Here is a 19,018-nt window from a genome sequence, read left to right as displayed (position 1 = left end):
ACGAGGGACTCGAAGTCCCAGGATCCTTTTGGACACTTTCATTCCCCTCACCTGTGCCGGGGGCTACATCAGGACCTCGCCGCTCCAGCTGCGCGGGACGCGCGCGGGCGCGCCTCGGGCGAAGTCCGGGCCAAGGCGGGCCCGTCCGTGCCCGTCAGAGGCCGAAGGAGGTCGGGTCGGGCCACCCCTCCAACGTCGTCATGTTGTCCTGGCCGTGTCCACATTAGTCGAAAGTCATTTTTCGTATTTTGTCTTATTTCTGCTTTCTTTTTTTTTTTTTTCTTTTGTTGTTTATTTTAATCTATTATATTGCATTTAGCTTGGCCTAAGATTTGCTACAATAAATAGGAGGGATAACTAAAAGGTTGCTTCGTTTTCAGGGGAGGGGTGGCGGGTACTCTCGATCAATTTATAATAAGAGCAGCCTCAGTGCTGGAAAAAGAGATTGCTAACACGGAGCGACGGTTATCTCTGGAACCTTTGTTGAATAAGAGATCTTCTCTGGGTCCACTAGCTGTATCTCGCTCCCCTGACCACGTCTCCTCACTCGCTTTGCAGACGGTGGTCACTGAATCACCGGGCACCCAATTTCTTAGCATTAGTGAGGCAGCAGAGAATCCCTCCAACTCCCCCCCCCTCCTGTGCTAGTAGCGGCTCGTAGTAAAAAGAAAAGAGCCCCTGTTAGAGCTGCTGCTGTTAATAAGATCAAGCCCTCCGATGTTATTTCTGACTCTATTGTTAAAAGGAAGAGGGGTGGAGGCCCTCAAAGACCATCTGCCGCCAAAGTGCCGAGGCTTAATACTCAAGCCAATGTTGTGACACCTAATCAGGGTAACGGACAGGTCTTCCCCTCTACTTTAATTCCTGCTTCGAACTCCCCAGATATTGGAGATTTTAGCCTTCGAGGTGGAGAAGACATGTGGCGTCGACTAGAGAATCTTATGTCCACTTTATTAACTCCTATTACTTACAGATTGAATAAAATAGAGGAAAACTTAATCCAGCTTTCTATGACAGCTAACTATGAAAATAAGGAGCTTTTTGTTAAAGACGGCCAACAGGCCACTCTACAGCCCCTTGCTAATCTTAGCAATGTTAGGTATGACAGTATTCCTCTATCCCAGACCATAATAGATCCCTTAAGATTATCTGCTAGGGATCCAAGTATAAGGGGGGAGGGCATTGCCAAGCCTCCAATCATAAATAACAGGCCCTCTTCGCCTCCTAGGAACTTGGTCGACCAGGGTAATATGTCAGGTGAATTTGCACAAACACCTATGTGCTCCCCTGTGGAGCCTAAACTGACCCCAGTTATTAAGATTAATGGACACCCACATGACAGCAGAAGTGGTTCAAATAGCAACCCCCTATCTAGGGTAAGAACCCCCCTACAAGCTCATACGGATGGTGATAGGGGCATGCAAGGATCCTGGTTGAATAGCAGATCCCTTCACTTACCGCCGGCTGCAGCACCCTTAGTGGTTATTCTGAGCAATGTGCCCCAGAGTCAGAGTAGCCACCTTGAAACTACAGGGCAACTCCTTCTCAAAACTAGACACTGGCTCAATTCTAAACTAAAGGGAGCTGGATTCTGGGACGAGGATATTCTTAATCATATGATCATGGCAAGACGTACCCCGTGGGTAGGCCCTCGAAAGAAGGAACTGAAGGGCGACTGTGTGATAGTCAATTTTGATAACATACAGTCTCCCAGAGTGATACTGGACATTTTGGGTGGACCCTCAAGGCCTAAAGTTGATTTATTAGTGGTCCTACCACTTGGGTTCTTCTACAAGCAAGGTCCTCAATTACCTTGTTCTCGGAACTTTACTAAGGGGTATGGACCAATGAGAGCAAGTTTGAGGACTATATGAGGCCTCTGCCCACAATAGGTTTGCACCACTATCGGACTTAGATGCTTGCGATTGACCATCACAATGTACCCCTCCTACCATGGATTCCATTGAGGAGCGTGGAAAAGGCCATAGCCATCCGTCTTTTTTCCCAGTAGCCCCAAAACTCGATCAAGGATTTCAATCATTAAGAGTACAATCGATTCCTCCTGTTATGGAAACACAGGTTTTTAATGAGATTACATTCCGTGCAAATTCCTCCTCTTTGATATCTTGGAATGTTGCCGGACTGTCCTCCAAACTTCCATCCATTGAATGGTCGGACCTGGTGGATAGCCATGACTTCATTGCGCTACAAGAGACTTGGTCGATGACTATTATCCATCGTCCAGGCTATTTGGCTTTTGGGAAAGTGGCCACTACTAAAGGGAAAGGACGACCTAGTGGGGGATTATTAATCTGGGTCAGGCAGCATTCATCCCTTCATATTAGGGAAATGCCTATGGACGATGGCGACATCATGGCCTTAAAAGTCACGAGGGAAGGCGTGCTAGCTTTTATTTTAATTAACATCTATTCGCGAGGGCTAGCGGGGGTTAGATCATCCCCTATTATTCAGCACTTGGATTCTTTCATTGATGAGTTAGCAGGCCCTACACCATTGGTGATTATGGGCGATTTTAATTGTACTTTTGAGCCCCTAGGGTTCGAAGATGGCAATCTTAGTGCAGAAGAGGACTCTAACTGGGGTGTTCCATCTCTGTCTATAGCCCCTATTAAAAAGTGGACTGAGGCGGCCCTTCAACTCAAAAGTTTTTCTTTGGGACGGGGCCTGAGAGCTGTAAATGGGAGAACCTTATCAGATAATGGTAGTAATACTTTCTTTAATGGGAAGAGTGGCAGTAGGATCGATTACATTTTTGTTAGTTTGGACTTATGGTCTATTGTGCTGGATATGGTCGTGATTAATAGACCAGAAAGTGACCACGATCCTCTTTCTATGAGGCTAGCATTGAAGCCACCTGTGAGTAATAGTTTTCTTCGGGAAATGTTGGTAGGAGACATTGTAGTAATAAATGATCTTCGTCAATTGAAGTGGGCTTTAATATCTGAAAATGTAAGTATTCAAAGTCTGCTTCGAAAGACCCTTGAGGAAACACTCACGACCCTTTCAGCATTCAACTTCCTAGATGAACCTCCTCAGTGTTTAACGAGAGAACATGAGGCTCTTTTTGTTAAAATGAAATCATTACCCACTACTAAAAGAAAGGAAAGTAGACCTACCCTATCTAAAGCAGCTAAATGGTACGACCAAGATTGTTCAGCAGCTTTCAAATTGCTCTCCCTAGCGATTAAGTCAAATGATATCCAGGCAATTAAATCAGCCAGGGTTACGTACAAAAGGGTGCTCTTTAAGGCAAAAAAGAGTTTTGATGAGGAAAGATGGGAGGAGTTAACCAAAGCTTCCCATGAGAAGAATTGGTTGAAATTTTGGCATTTAATAAAATGGGGTAGTGGGGCGGCTGAGCCTACTCCCATAATAATGTTCCTCCTGATAAATGGGTTTCCCATTACCAAGCCCAGTTTACATGTCCCTTAACCTCTGTGTCTGGCTATAATGATATAGCAACCACGGAGGTTTTAACCTTCGGCCTGGCGGAGATTGAGGTAGCCGTAGAAGCAGCACCAGTAGGTCGGGCACCCAGCCCGGATTGTATTCCTACGGACCTTTTTAAATCAGATTAAAAAAACTGGGAAAATTACATTCTTATTTTGATAAATGCTTTGGCTCGGGGTGCATCATTGCCTGCCTCCTGGCAAGGTGCGGAAATTATCCCTATTTTTAAAAAGGGAGATCGTTCTTGTCCCCGCAATTATAGACCTATCAGTCTAATCGACTCTCTTCAAAAAATAGTGGCTAGGACCCTATTAGATAGGGTCAATGAATGGATTGATGAGTTTCAGGTATTATCTATTTATCAGGCTGGCTTTCGGTCACATGTAAGCACAATTGACCAGGTATTTAGGTTCCTAATGATCTATTGGAGAACGGTTATTTATCGGGGGGGGACTCTGTTTGCAGCTTTTGTAGATTTAATATCTGCTTTTGATTTAGTCCCCCGTAGCAAGTTGTGGGATTCTCTCAAGGAGGCAGGTATGCCTCTGGCGCTCCTATCCCTTATTGTTAAACTCAATACTTCTAACTATGCACAAGTTAGATGGGGACAACAGGGTGAGCTAACTGACAAATTCCCCGTAAATAGGGGCGTAAGGCAGGGGTGCGTTTTAGCACAAACACTGTTCTCCTTGTATATAAACAGGGTTATTTCCTACTTTGCAAATTATCCAACCGATGCTCCTTCATTAGATGGCTCTAAGGTCCCACTTCTTATGTTTGCAGACGATACGCTTATACTGTCCAAAACACAATCAGGTCTGCAGCGGGCCTTAGATAGATTTATGGTCTTTTGTAATAATTACGATCTGGCTATTAATGTTGACAAGACTAAGGATATGGTGATGCATAAACGCAAAATAATTAAGAGTAAAGTGTCAATGAATGGTATACCACTAGAACAAACTGAGACATTTACATATTTGGGGATCACCATGGGCAGAAGGTTGACCTGGAAGCCACAAATAGATTTACTTGTACTCAAACACAACCAATTAGTTGGCGCCTTATTGAAAGAACATAGAGCTTCCTATACAAAACCGGTGGGGCCTGCCATTGCCCTGCATAAAGGGAAAGTAAGAGCATCAATTATATACGGGGCGGAGATATGGGGCTTTGACAATTTATCGCCCTTAGTTAAAGCCCAAAACAAGTTTTTGCGCTCATTGACCGCCCTCCCCCAGTCAACACCCATTCAGCCTTTATTGCTAGACTTGGGTTGTAGGGCGTTTGATGTTGACGCCGGATTTAGACCTCTCTCCTATTGGAGAAGACTGTGGACTACACCTGAGCTACTATCTTATGCCAATGCAATCTGGCATATTAAGGACCTAGATAAACATAGGATAATAGTCTGGCTTCAATATATTAAAAGTGGGTTGTTTGATATGGGGCTGGGCCACCTGTGGTTAGATCCTAGGGGCAATCAATTTCCCAGCAAATTAGATTTCAAAGCCCTATATTGGGAATCCAGGTTTAGGAAACTATGGTCAGCGACAAATAGCAGTTCACTATCTGGCCTCTTTATGGACCATAAGTATATAAGTAGCTTTGAACCCTACTGGAACCTTATTTCCAGACCAGATGACCGCAAACTATATCATCAATTTAGAGTGGGGTCTCTCCCTCTTAATTCTTATAGGTACAAGTGGAAGGGTGGTGACGACAGGTACTGTCTCATTTGTATAACACAGGAAGAGTCAACCACTCACGTTTTGTTTGTGTGCCCTGCCTTTGCTCATCCTAGGCATAAATGGCTCAAGCCGATTTGTTCTAACTTAGGTACTAGATCGCATAAAACAGCCATGCGTATCTTGAGAACCAACACTCGAGAGGACATAGTTATCGCAATGGCCAAATTTCTTAGCTGGTCCTGGGCCATACGCAGATCCATCGAGAATAGGATTATTCCTTCAGATCTCCCTATTTTAGATACTTAATTGTATAAGTCGCCCTGTTATTTTTAGTTTTCATCATTTTTATTAAGTTAGGAAAGATCGCTATGTTGGTTATCTATGTTTTTGTAGTGATCTCTTGGGCAGGACCCATTTAGAGACATTTTAATACTCACAAGGATTTCCGACTTTGTGTCTGTTTCATTTTAACCTGTATTTTCTTTAATTTATTATTATTTTTTTTTGTAGTGTATCTTTCATGATGTAACAATCGAATAAAGATTTTTGATGATGATGATTTTGTAATACCCCCTGAATATGCCTCGCGGACCTCCCGGGTTCTCGGACCACAAGTAAAGAGCAACTGATCTAAACCCTTAAACCACATATGTTTTATAGAGCTATCCTGGGTTCCAAAATCAAATAGTATTATTCTGGAGCAGAAAGGGAATTGTTCAGAGATGTAAGGCAGAGGCCAGAGGTAGACCAGACTAGGGCCTACATGAGGCAGCAGCGCCTGCTTTGCATTAGTAACAGGTTAACATAACTTGTACTGTGCGGTATCTGGGTAAAGAGAAACCATAAGCAAAAATACTGAATAATATGGCCAGTAAAGAAAGTATGGATGTATTTTGTGAGTTTTATATTGCAGTGTTGTTGCGGTCTTATTGTCACATGGCCCAGATGTAAACCTGTATTTTTTTGCATAAAGCTTTATTATCATCACAAATTAACAGAACTCATTCATCTGTCTGGGAAGATGAAATGGCGAGTCGCGGATTGCTTTAAATTCGTTAGACGCTGTCACTCTTTCTGCTGCTGTTCCTGAGTAGTGAAGCACTACAGGGTCGTGGCCACCAGGGGGCCTTAGAACGCCAGACAGCTTTGGGATTTCATAGCGGGGCGGGTTGCGCGGGACATGGAGAAATGCGGGGAGTCTAAGCGAAGGGGAGAGGGGCGAGAAGAATAGAAGAGCCGCTTCATACGCGTGTATGGGGATCTAAATAGCACTCAAACCAGCAGGGGAAGCAGGCAGAGACGACTGCAGTCAGTCAGTGGTTTCACTCCGAAAATGCATTTTCTCCTTAGTGTGTGAACTTGTGTCCTCGCTGACCTGACTAAAGGCGCATAGAAGATTGAAACAAGGCATCATCAGTTGCTGTGTTTTCTACATCTTGCTGTGGACATCTCGCTTTAGACCTCCTGCCTGCGGGCTCCTGAGTCGCCTGCGAAGAAAGGAACGCTAAGGCCTCATCAAACTTTTTTTGCAAACTTTTTTTTTGTGTGGAGAAGGCAGCATGTTGTTTGCTTGGTGGGTGTTTCATGGCCTCGTCCTGCTCCCAGGAGATATCATGGCTGTCAGCGGGGACTCCGAGGCGTCAGAAGTTGCCTCGTTTATGATGCAGACCCCGTGGAGGACGGGTACACAGACTGGGGAAGAGGTGTTTATGGATAACCAAAGGACGGGGAGTCAGTCAGTGGAGCCACCAAGGCAATATTGGCTTCGAATGAGCAGGTGGCAGAGGCGGACTGCCCCGGACACCTCTGGGACCCTGTTGCGTGCGCGGAGAGGCGCAGAGGATGACGACGCCAAGGCCGTGCAGCAGTATGAGCCGAGGGTGATAGCCGAGTACCCTCGACTCATTGACGCGGGCCACCTTAGGCCTACCAAGCCACTGCTCACGTCAATCACAGACGCGTCCAGAGTCAGGCATGGAGAGGCCTCGGAGACCAAAAAGGCTGAGAGGGGACCCCTGGGGAACGGAACCACGACCGGCCAGAAGCGCCCGCAGGTGCAGAACCCACTCTACCCCATGACGGAGAACTCCTACAGCGCCTACGCCCTGATGCTGCTCTCATTGATCGTTTTCGCCGTGGGCATCATCGGCAACCTGTCCATCATGTGCATCGTGTGGCATAACTACTACATGAAGAGCGCCTGGAACTCCATCTTGGCCAGCCTGGCCTTCTGGGACTTCCTGGTGCTCTTCTTCTGCCTTCCGGTGGTCATCTTCAACGAGATCACCAAGAAGAGGCTCCTGGGAGACATAGCCTGCAGGGTCGTGCCCTACATGGAGGTAAGGTGCAACATGCAGTGACATCACCGAATCAAGTGCAGTACTGTAGTGCGGCCACACGCCCATCTATCTATATGTCCACATGTTGAGTTCCGCATATAGCACCAAGTCCCTGCAGGCAGATCTGTCTAAGCACATAAGGGATCAGAGACCATGACATGTAGTGACCAGACCAGGATTCCTCAGTTTAGCCAAACAGGGTAGCTGAGATTAGAAAACTGGTCTTGCAGGGCCAGAACTAGCAACTTTGCTACTAAAAAAGAGCAACTAAGATATCTCATTGGTATTGGCGCTCTTTGCTGAGAGCTGTGTGTCTGTAATTTACATGGTTAGGTTGGAATCTTGGTATGGCTGACTCTGACATTCATCCTTGAGTGGTCAATAAGCTGAGTGCCATGGAGCTGAATAGTAAAAAATACATGTTATTTACGCTTTTAAAAATCTGCAAAAAAAAGTGGAGGCCAGCAATATCTGAAATACAGTTAATTTCCCCATGAAACCACATCAGATACCAAGATATTATAACTCTGTGTGTTTGGGAGAGGCCAGCTGGGAGCTAAGGGGCATATTATCAAGAGACATATCGCCGCTTTTTCGGCACATAGCGCCAAAAAAGCGCCAAAAAAGCGGCGATTTTTTTAACTCCCTATTTACAAGGACTCGCTAACAAGCTTTAGCGCGAGTTTCCTTGAGTTAGCTGCCTTTTTCTTTCTGCTTTGCATGTCAGCGATATTTATCGCTAATGACATGCAAAGTAGGCGTTCCTCACCTAATCCTCATGGAATCCGTCGCCAACACAACATCGCCCTATCATCAATGCGGGTCAAGCGATAAAAAATGCCGCGCTAACCGCGGTTATCGCCGGAAATTAACACCTGCTTTAAACTTGACTAAGCTATATTCACAATGGGAGGTGGATTGACATGTTAAATCCACACTCCCCTATCAGCAAGGTTTTCAATAGTGCACTAACATTATCGCTGCTTTTCTCACACAAATGTCGATTATTGCTGTCTTTTGCTGAAGTGTACATCGCCATTGTGCAAAGCATTGTTAATACGCCACTAACACGGCAATGTACTCCAGTGATAGACTGCGATAATGTGGATCGCGCTAAGCGCGATTTGCGATACTTATCGCATGTCCTTGATAATATGCCCCTTTGTTCTTCAGCCCAGTTTATGAACAAAGGGAGTTTGTTGTTTGATCATTGAGTATCCGATGGGAGCTGCATTATTTTAGCACTTGATTCAATAAAACGCAAGCAGTGGCGAGCATGATTCTCTGATGGAAAGTGGGTCATGTAGGGAGGGGTGGAAGTTCTGCGGGTGCGCGGGTGTGTGATGCGAGTGATGAAGAGAGTGATGCAGGGAAGGAGAGGCTAAGTACCAAGTAACTGTGATTTGCAATGTTCAGGCTAGGAGGGATAGAAAAAGCGCGAATGTTTCTGCTATGAGATATAATAAAGTGACAGAATCAGTGCATAATGTCAGTGTGCTGGGGAAAGTATGAGTACTCCTACAGAGAGGAGGTGAAACCTGGTACCCCATGATAGGGATTCACAGTGGAGAAAAATATATGATGTATTTGTGGGATGTAATAGAAGGGAATCAGCCCACAGTGGTTTGAGAAAGAATAGAGGGAGAGGGAGAGAAAGACCGGTTGGGGAAGCATGAGTGTGTGCATGGGTGTGTTTGTGTCTGAGTTTGTGTGTGTGAGAAGGTAATATTGAGATTGGAGCAGAAGAAAAGCCTCGGTCTGGGTGATGGGGAAAGATGACTATATTCCCCATTCATAAATTACTCAACACACATTGGATTGCTTATTGGTGCTTAACAGTCCCCAATGCACTTCATTTCTGAGCCATAGAAGGAAGGGTGAAAGGCTGCGAGAGGCCAAGGAGTGCAAATCAGACGCCATCATTGTATTTCGATGGGAATTTTATGGAGGGCTTCTTCAATTTATGCGGCTCACTTGTAGGGGATTCTGCCGAGCCGAGGCCTGGCCCACACTTGGGCTGTTGTACGGTTTTTGCAACTTTTGTGTGTATTGTGCAGAGTTTCCGCTTGTGATGAAGCTTCACAGAGCGGGTTTTCTTTGGGTTAACTGCCGTTATAGGCGTGTGCCTTAAACAGCAGCACTATTCCTAGGCTACAGGATTGCATGTTGGCTAAGCGTTATACAGCAGAGTTATCCCCAGGTTGCAGAAATGGCGTTGGCATCAATCTTGAAGAGCAGCGCTTTCCTAGGTCAGAATTTCGTGTTGACTTGAGCTTTAAACAGCGGTGCTAACTCAAATATGCAATGCAGCAGACATATGTCTATGGAAGGCCATGAGGGCTGTGATGCATGGTTCATTTGGACCATCTAATCGACTCCTCTGATCTGTTTTTGATCGCATGATCACAAGATCCAAATCCTAGCAGGCTCACATAGCCTTTCATCCTTCCGAGGTTGATAAAATGACTAGCATTGAATAGTATGACAATAAACGTCCTTTATCTCAATAGCGGCAAGAGGTCTCCTCAGAGTAAAAATGCACTCTATAAATACTCCTTTTATTAAGGCTGAGGCAGGGTCAAATATAAACCAGGCAGTGTTTGGCTCTGCCCCTGTCCACTGGAGGTTCGAGGGCCTGTTATCCTGTTGGGAATTCTCGTGAATTTCTCCATAAAACTGTAACCTGATCTTTTATGCGAACTAATTACTTAAATTACATGCATTGTGGGTTCACGCTCGCCTTTATTCATTTCATTTCATTTATTAGTCTTTATTATCGATCATAATCATCATAAAAAGACATTTACAAAAGGAGCGTTTTGTACAGTATGAGAAATAAAAATACATACAGGACACAGGAGAAGTAAAAACATAAGTAAGCACGGATCAACTGGCTATTGCCTCCTGTTTCTAATAAACCAAACCCACCCCAAAAATTTAGCAACTGCTACTACAATACATTCTCCCGTGTTGAATCTTAGGATGTTAAGGGCCTCAAGCCCCTGTCTGGTACCCAGGGTTTGACAAATGGGTTTGAGCCATTTGGCCCGGGGAGCGGCGTATGCTGGACAAACAAAAAATATATGGCCCACAGTTTCAGCACAGTCTGAGCACCAGCGACAGGAATCCCCAGTCGCACCCTTCCAATTTTTGGTGAAAGAATTGATGGGTAAGGTACCAACCCTCAATTGGTGGTAGAGCTTCCTGTCGCTGGGCTTTGTAATGATATCCCAGTAAGCTTCTAGACATGGGGCATTTTTCTCCACAAGAAACCTGCCTGACAAGGACTCTGCTGGAACTCGGATTTGATGTTTTTGGCAAACCATAGTCCAATAGAGACTTTTAAAGACTTTTTTTGGGGGGAAGGAGTTGGAAACTGGGTCAGTCCAGAGAGCTCCCAGGCCCATGGATTCTAAGTGTGAGCTAACTTGCTTAAACCACAAGATATTTCCTGCGCCCAGGATGGAACGGACGTCCAGGAATGCCTTGGCGTAGGGCTCTAATTCCGGAACTGTCCATAATCTCCTCCAAAAGGACAGTGGTTTAAACCTGGCAATGTCATCAAAGGAATGACAGCCAAGATCCAGCATAAGCGGTTTCACAGGTGTCGAGCTAGGGAGGCCCGTTAGTAGCCTAAAAAATTTATGTTGAGCTTTAACCAGTGGGGAAAGGTCAGAAAAACCCCAGAGTTCAGCACCATAAAGGATTGCTGAGTTGATCCTAGCATTATAAATTTTAATAACAGGACGTATTGTTTTCGTCTGGGATTGTTTGTGTTCTTTAACTAGACACCCCGAAAGTTGGGCAAATTTGAGTGAAAGAACATCTATTTGTGGCTTCCAACTCAATTTGTTTTCAAGGACGATCCCCAGGTAGGTCATCACTTGTGTACGTTCAAGTAAGTCATCATTCATAGTTACTTGACCTTTCGTACCTTTCCCTTTGTTGAAAACCATGTATTTCGTTTTTGAAACGTTCACTGACAGATCGAAGTCAGAACAGAAGTTAGAGAAAACATTCAAAGCCGTCTGTAAGCCGGACATAGTCTGTGATAAAAGCAAGGTGTCATCGGCAAACATAAGGAGAGGGATTTTTATACCTCCCAACGAAGGGGCGTCTGTAGGAGTGGATAAAAAATACTTCACAACACTGTTAATAAATAACAGAAACAGAGTTGGTGCAAGGACGCACCCTTGCCTGACACCCCTATTGACGTTAAATCTGTCGGTGACCTGTCCTTGCTTCCCCCAACGAACTATTGCGATATTTTTTTCGTGCAGCCTGATTACAATGTGCAGAAGATCGGTGGGCATCCCTAACTCTGCTAGGACCGCCCAAAGTTTGGACCTGTTAACCAAGTCGAATGCCGACCGAAGGTCAACAAAAGCGGCATACAAAGTACCACCGCAGACATAGACTGTTTTCCAGATGATCAATTGAAACTTGAACGCCTGGTCGATGGTACTAGTACAGGGTCTGAAACCAGCCTGGAGGGGCGAGATGATATTCTCCTGTTCTATCCATGACTCTATTCTAGCCAGGATCATCCTTGCTATAATTTTTTGAACAGAGTCAATTAAGCTAATTGGGCGATAGTTCCCCGGGGAAGAACGATCACCCTTCTTAAAGATCGGCAAGATCTCCGAGCCCCTCCACGATTCAGGGATGGCGGCCCCCTTTGCTATTGCAGTTGCCAAAAGAGCGATATAGGGTACCCAATTAGCACGGTCTGATTTGAACAGGTCTGCGGGGACACAGTCTATACCCGGAGCCTTTCCACTTGGAACCCTGGATAAAGCCAACTCTACTTCTTTGCAGTCAAATTTAAGGTTCAAAAAGGAGTACGTGGTCTGAGATAATATGGGAACGGTCACCTCATTCGAATTCAAATCCGAGAACTGCCGTTCAAAATGTGTAACCCAAGTGTCGGGAGATACGTGATTGGAGGGGGTCTGCAAACATAGAGTGTTGCCCCATTTCACAATGTGCCAGAACAGGGTCAGATTTTTATGATAACTGGCATCCAAGAGATCATTCCAATGATCATTATCCCATGCTTTTTTAGCCTTGGTTTTAGCTAAGCTATAATTTTTCCTTGCAAGTCTGATAGTCGCCGGGTTTTTAGATTTAATGGCGAACTTCAATTTGCTGTAGGACTCGCGACAGGCTTTATTATACCATGAGTTGGTCTTGGGAATATGGGATCTCTTGGCCGTACAAGGTTTGGTAAACAGAGACTTAAGGTCTGAGAATAGAGTGTCATGGATGAGTGAGGACTCACCAATATCGTCCTCTCTACTCTGAAGAGTCTGGAGGTCTGCTACCGCACACAAAACTTTAGAGCTGATCGCTGTTTGTGTGGCGCTGTCCAAAGCTACCTTTTCCCAGCGCACTCTCCGTTTATTGTTGGTTAGTAGGGCGCCGGCTGTGGCGATCTCAGAGGGATTATTTCTGCGGTCAGTGCAGAACAAAAAGTCTAAAACTAGGGGATTGTGGTCACTCTCAGGCATGTCCTGGATCACCATGTCGCTTAATGTAGGCCAGAACTCGACTTTAATCAAAGCGTAGTCGATTCTACTACTACGTCGACCATCAGAAAAAGTGACCTTACCAGACTTGTCCGATGGAGTACGGCCGTTAGCTGCCCTAAAGCCTCGCTCCATACACAGAGACATCCACTGGATAGCTGATTCAGACCACTTCTTGATGGGCGGGAGGTCGAGTGGAGGGATATTCATCATTGCATCCACTTCCATTGTTAGTGAATCCCATGCAAAGAGCAAGGGCTCAAAACAGCAATTAAAATCCCCCACTATTACCACATTAGTACATGGATTGACGGTTTCCAGGAACCCATCTAGTTGCCAAAAAGTGTTGGAACCTTTACCTCCTGGGAGTCCCCTGTTATATACATTTATGATCAATATATCTGGTTCATGTTTGAGTTGTAACAAAATGATCAATATGTCGGGGCTATCGATTTTTACCTCGGTGATATTGTACTTTAGACTTTGTCTAACCCAAATGCAGAGACCGCCTGATGGACGGCCCCTTGCCCCACCAATAGCCGCTTTATAAAAATTGACAAAGCCAGAAAAGAAAATAGGATCCACCGCCCACGTTTCCTGGAAAACCAGAATATCGTGGGTGGTTGCCCAGGCGAACCATTCCTCCATTACAATTTTACTGCGTAATCCCACAATGTTCCAAGATGCCATTTTCAGGAGGGAAGAACTGGGCGAACCAGCCAGCTGTGGAGCATGAAGTGGGCCTCGGACCGCGATAGTATCAACATCTCCACATGCTAGCTCTTGTGGGCAGGAATCAGGGTAGGGTATTAATGGGCTAGCAATGAGCGGCACAAGAGTGCGGGTTATCGTCTCAGGGGGGGACGGAATACGAGTCACAGGGTTTGTAGCCGGGGAAGGGTCCTGACCATCCAAAACTGGGGGGGGGGAGGGCAGAGTTAATATAAAACGCATTAGAATCAACACATGCAATATTGGAGTGTATGGCACCCAAACCCCATTGTGGCCCCGCAGACCCACCCCAGCTTCCCGGCCCTGGACTAGTAGAGTGGGCGGGGATCACAGAGAACATACTCGCGATCCCCGGATTCGTCTGGATAGATGGCAGTCAATCAATCCCCTCCAAGGAATTCAAGGGAGCATAATGGTTGTGCAGGGGAAGGTGAAAGTCCAGAAAGGGCGGGCGGCAAAGTCCCCTGGAGACCCTTTCCCAACCAGTAGACTGAGGGCACAAGATATCGCTAGAGACACAGGGGTAAAAATAGGACAAATCTACGGTCTGGATACCAGTGGCACTCAAGAAATTGGGAAGAGAGCAAATATGGCTCACCACCCTGGGATCTCGGAAGTTGATAAGTACACAATCGCCCTCAACTTTCTTTGCCCCGGAGCCCAACCAACTCACCCTACGCACCGTTAGTATTTCAGCACATGTTCTGGGAGGCAAAGGCCTATTGCAATTTAACCAGTGGGTCACTTTATTCTTCAGCTCATCGTGTGACTCAGACTTGTCCACGGGGAGCCTTGGGACACCAACCAGTACAACAGTGTAGGGCTTGGACTCACGGGGAAGATTGATATGAGGGAGTTGCGGGAGAGAGCCTGCACCCTCTGCTAAGGGCTGTCTAGTTCCAAGGTTACTCTTATTACTAGCTAATTGGGAAGACGGGACAGCGCTAGCAGAGGTGTGGGAAACTACCATGACGTGTTCATTGTGGGCAGGTGGAAGGGAAGAGGCACCAATCAAAGGAGTGGGATCATTGGGAAGTGGCCCGGTTTTGGTAGTGGTGGGCAGGGTGGGTAAAATGTTGGGGACGACGGGAGGCACTATTGATTTCTCCAGTAGGGATGTATTAGTAAGCACCATACTCTCTAATTTCCCTAGGGAAATAGAGAGTTGCTTGACTCTCTCATATAAGGGTAGAAGAAGAGATCCAGGAGTTCGAGAGAGCAGAGCATAGGAGAATTAGCATTGGGCGAAGTAACTGAGGAATGGGGGGGGAGCTGGCACCCAGCAGTAGAAGGGGGGCTACGTAGTGAATAGGAAGGGGGATCAAGACATGGTTTAGCAGGTTTGGATTTTTTAGGGACTTTGGGACGTTTGCCCCCAAGAGGTGCTCCCACTCGCTTTCTTGGCCCTTTAATATACTGAGACTTGCTAACCGGAATCGGAGTGGCAGTGCAAGGTTGATCAGAGGGAGGCAGGGGGGAAGTGGCGCTACGGTCTGAGGAAAAGCCACAGGCTTCATAGATAATTGGGGTGTCAGGAGTGTCGTCCAGTGGGCTAGGTAGTGGGATGATCGACATCCCAGGCATCTTACTTGGTAATAGATCAGAAGCCGGTGGGGATTGCCTGCTGTCTGGGGAAGTGGCTGCCATAATATTGCCAAGAGATGATCTTTTGGCCGATAATTCAAGGGACAGACGTTTTTCAGTTAGTGTGATTTCGTGTTCGAGGACCCGTGTTGCTCTGGTAATAAAATTATCAAGGGTCCCCGAAACACAACCCCCAATGGTGCCCTGAACAAACTTCCTGCCAGATCTTAGAGATGTCATCTTCGTGGGAAAAGAGGGGAAGATAGCCTATATCGATGTTCTAAAACCCAGGAAAAGCAAGCTATTCAAAATACCTGCCGTCGCTTGTAAAAAGGAACGGTTAAATGGCAAAACAATGAAAGTAATCAATTACCAGCCCAGTTCGTGAATAGCACTGTTGGGTGTCCGTTGTGCTCAAACAACAATCAGTCTTAGGGGGGTGGCCCGTCCCGTCCACGTCCGGCCACGAACGGCAACAAACGGCCCGCTCTTTGCCCGGTCTTCGCCCCGGGCTGTGTCCCGCGCGCGTACCGCTAGCGCGTGTGGGCGTGGGCCTTGAAGTAGATGGAGGATCGTAGAGGAGGCGGAGCCGGGAAGAGGAGCCAGGTGTGCTAGGAGAAGTTGTAGGTGTGCACCCTGGGCCTCGCAGTCCCGTAGGAATTGCCTCGTCGCTGCTTCCCCTCGTGTGCTGCAAAGCGTCCTCTCAGGTCACAGGGCAAGAATCAACGGACCCGAGTCTGTCCCACAACTGCTGATTTAAATAGTCTATGCCTGCGAGCGGCCCCGCGAAGCGGGGGCCGCGAGGCGTGGGAGTTGGTTGGGAAATGGAGGCGGAGCCGGGAAGAGGAGCCAGGTGTGCTAGGAGAAGTTGTAGGTGTGCACCCTGGGCCTCGCAGTCCCGTAGGAATTGCCTCGTCGCTGCTTCCCCTCGTGTGCTGCAAAGCGTCCTCTCAGGTCACAGGGCAAGAATCAACGGACCCGAGTCTGTCCCACAACTGCTGATTTAAATAGTCTATGCCTGCGAGCGGCTCCCGCGAAGCGGGGGCCGCGAGGCGTGGGAGTTGGTTGGGAAATGGAGGCGGAGCCGGGAAGAGGAGCCAGGTGTGCTAGGAGAAGTTGTAGGTGTGCACCCTGGGCCTCGCAGTCCCGTAGAAATTGCCTCGTCGCTGCTTCCCCTCGTGTGCTGCAAAGCGTCCTCTCAGGTCACAGGGCAAGAATCAACGGACCCGAGTCTGTCCCACAACTGCTGATTTAAATAGTCTATGCCTGCGAGCGGCACCCGCAAAGCGGGGGCCGCGAGGCGTGGGAGTTGGTTGGGAAATGGAGGCGGAGCCGGGAAGAGGAGCCAGGTGTGCTAGGAGAAGTTGTAGGTGTGCACCCTGGGCCTCACAGTCCCGTAGAAATTGCCTCGTCGCTGCTTCCCCTCGTGTGCTGCAAAGCGTCCTCTCAGGTCACAGGGCAAGAATCAACGGTTCACGCTCGCCTTTATTCATCCTTGTTAATGTAATCTTACTCTCCTTTTTAGGTCTCGGCTAGGCAGCGCATGCGCTGTCTCGTCGAGAGATGCTGTATACAGTATGGTGAGGGAAGCTCCGCCCACTTTCCGTCTATAACTTTCATTGGCTCCCATCATAAATTCAGCATTCTGATTGGTTTTTAGCTTCTTACTCCTGCCTCCTGACGGCCATGTCGTCATTATTATTCTTCCGAGGCTATCAGCCCCTTTCCTGTAAAAATGGTTTTGTTTTCCTGCCACTCCCCGTTCACTCCCTCGGTCCGTAATTTTTTTGACCACCACCACCCCGCCTCCCATTCGTGCCTTCTTTAATACCCGCACATCCCTATAAAATGCAATAGGCTTGTGTATATACGAGTCCTATTGCATTTTCAGTGCTTGTTTGCTTTGGGATTGGTTGCTAAATTTGCACTCTTTGTCTCGCATGGAACGAGGTCTTACATCGTACGCATGCACGACAAAACAGTTGCGTTTTCCCAATTGGGAGGCAGAGACAGCACCAGCAGTGATCAGACACAGATCGGCCGCCATGTGCGAGCCAGTGAGCCGTCCCAGTGTACTGCAGCAGCAGCCACGCTCTCGCCGGTGCTCAGCAGCGCACACATGTCATGTCAGCAGCATCTGGCTGTCCCTGGCACCTGGGAAGTGACAGGCCGCTTCTGCTGATGCAGGCACCTGGTCAGCGAGAGGAGCAACGTCCGTGCACACGCCGCCCTGAAGGCCGCCCTGAAGCCGCAGCGCCCACAGCAGCAGCGCAGCCCTCCAGCCAGTGCACCTGCCAGGGAACCTTGGAAGCAGTGCGCGCACTGGCTCAAGTGCCAGGTGCTGCCCCACAACCACAAGGTAACATGGGACATGGCGCAGGTCTTCGATCTGGTGCAGACCTTGCAGGATGGGGTGCTGCTCAACAACCTGCGCCCCCTCTCCATCAACCTGAATGAGATCAACCTGCGGCCGCAGATGTCCCAAGTAAGAACAGCGCCCGCCGTTTATGGAAGTGTTATCACTGGCTCTGCATCATCTCTGAGTCCGGACGCCCATTTCCTGTGACTTGGCCATGGACACACTTTTCGTGTGTGCACCGTGACGTCACTCTGCACCTTTTATCACTCGTGCCTTAATTGAGAGACCTCGGTCTCTCATCACTTAAGCAGTAAATTGAGTGACTGTGCCTGCATCTTATACCTTCTGGGGATCGACATATAGTCGTATAGCTTAGAACTATAGAGACTTCACTGCCTACCCAAGTCTCCACCTAACCACACGTAACCTCAGTGTGGTTGCGGATGTCTGTTGCGCAGTGTGACCTTCGGCATTTCCCATTTTGCTGTAACTTCATTGGTTTTGCCTGTTACCCCTTGTGCAGAGTCAGACTGTAAAATTATTTTGCTGGTGTTATCCCTCCCCGAGCAGCGTTAACTTCTGCTTGTATCTGCACCCCTTTTTTGTGTCCCCACCATTGTGGTTGTGTATGCCACCTCTCCTGCAGTACGGTGCCTCTGAATTATTGCTGTATAACTCATTGCACATCTCCAGCTCTTCCTTTAGGTTGTGTGACTGTGGCTTAACATCTTTCCCAGGTAGTGTGCATTCAGTCTGCGACCCTGTGCATTCTGTTAATTTGCTGTGCGTTTTGTGTTTGGTTTATATGATTTAATCGAGTACAGTGAGACGAGAACGTGCACCCTGGTTTTCGGTGATAGCTGTGACTCAACTGGTTGCAGTGTGAAGTCAGTATGCGCCTCCTCAACCCCAGTATTTAACAGTTTACAGCTGTACCTTTGGTGGCACTGGACCCGTACCAGGGCGCAGACCAATGTACTGATCTGCATCCTTAAAGCATGTCTGTCACTTTAGCGGCTGTGCTCGTCCGTCCTTGGTGAGGGAACGCCTCTTAGCTTTCAGTTGCGTTGTTAATTGTGTTACCACAGGATGTGGCATTACGACCAGACCTACTGACTTTGAAACTGAGGAACAAGGCTCGAGTCTCGGCGTTGGCTCATCATCCCGTACTTCTGGGCATATCACTTAATCTCCCCTGCAAAAAAAGTGACCTTGCGTAATATAACTGAATCTCCTACCTTCTGGTCGAGTTCGCGCCTTATAAAACAAAAAACCAGCCCGCAGTCATAGGCTTCGTTTAAGGCGAGACTGATT

General features: G+C 47.4%; 1 protein-coding gene across 1 annotated transcript in view; it reads left to right on the top strand.

The window, feature by feature from the left end:
• Positions 1-6,401: 6,401 nt before the first annotated feature.
• Positions 6,402-19,018, top strand: part of GPR37L1 (G protein-coupled receptor 37 like 1) — a 29,938-nt gene continuing 17,321 nt past the window's right edge. The window contains exon 1 of the mRNA XM_085643140.1: positions 6,402-7,501. Coding sequence (XP_085499266.1) covers positions 6,722-7,501 — 780 coding nt within the window. The 5' untranslated portion in view covers positions 6,402-6,721. The remainder of the gene's footprint in view (positions 7,502-19,018) is intronic.

This window comes from Triturus cristatus, chromosome 1_1 (assembly GCF_964204655.1).
Source record: "Triturus cristatus chromosome 1_1, aTriCri1.1, whole genome shotgun sequence".
In the NCBI taxonomy this organism is placed as follows: domain Eukaryota; kingdom Metazoa; phylum Chordata; class Amphibia; order Caudata; family Salamandridae; genus Triturus; species Triturus cristatus.
The sequence above is the reverse complement of the archived record's forward strand: the minus strand, read 5'-3'. Positions and strand labels throughout refer to the sequence as shown.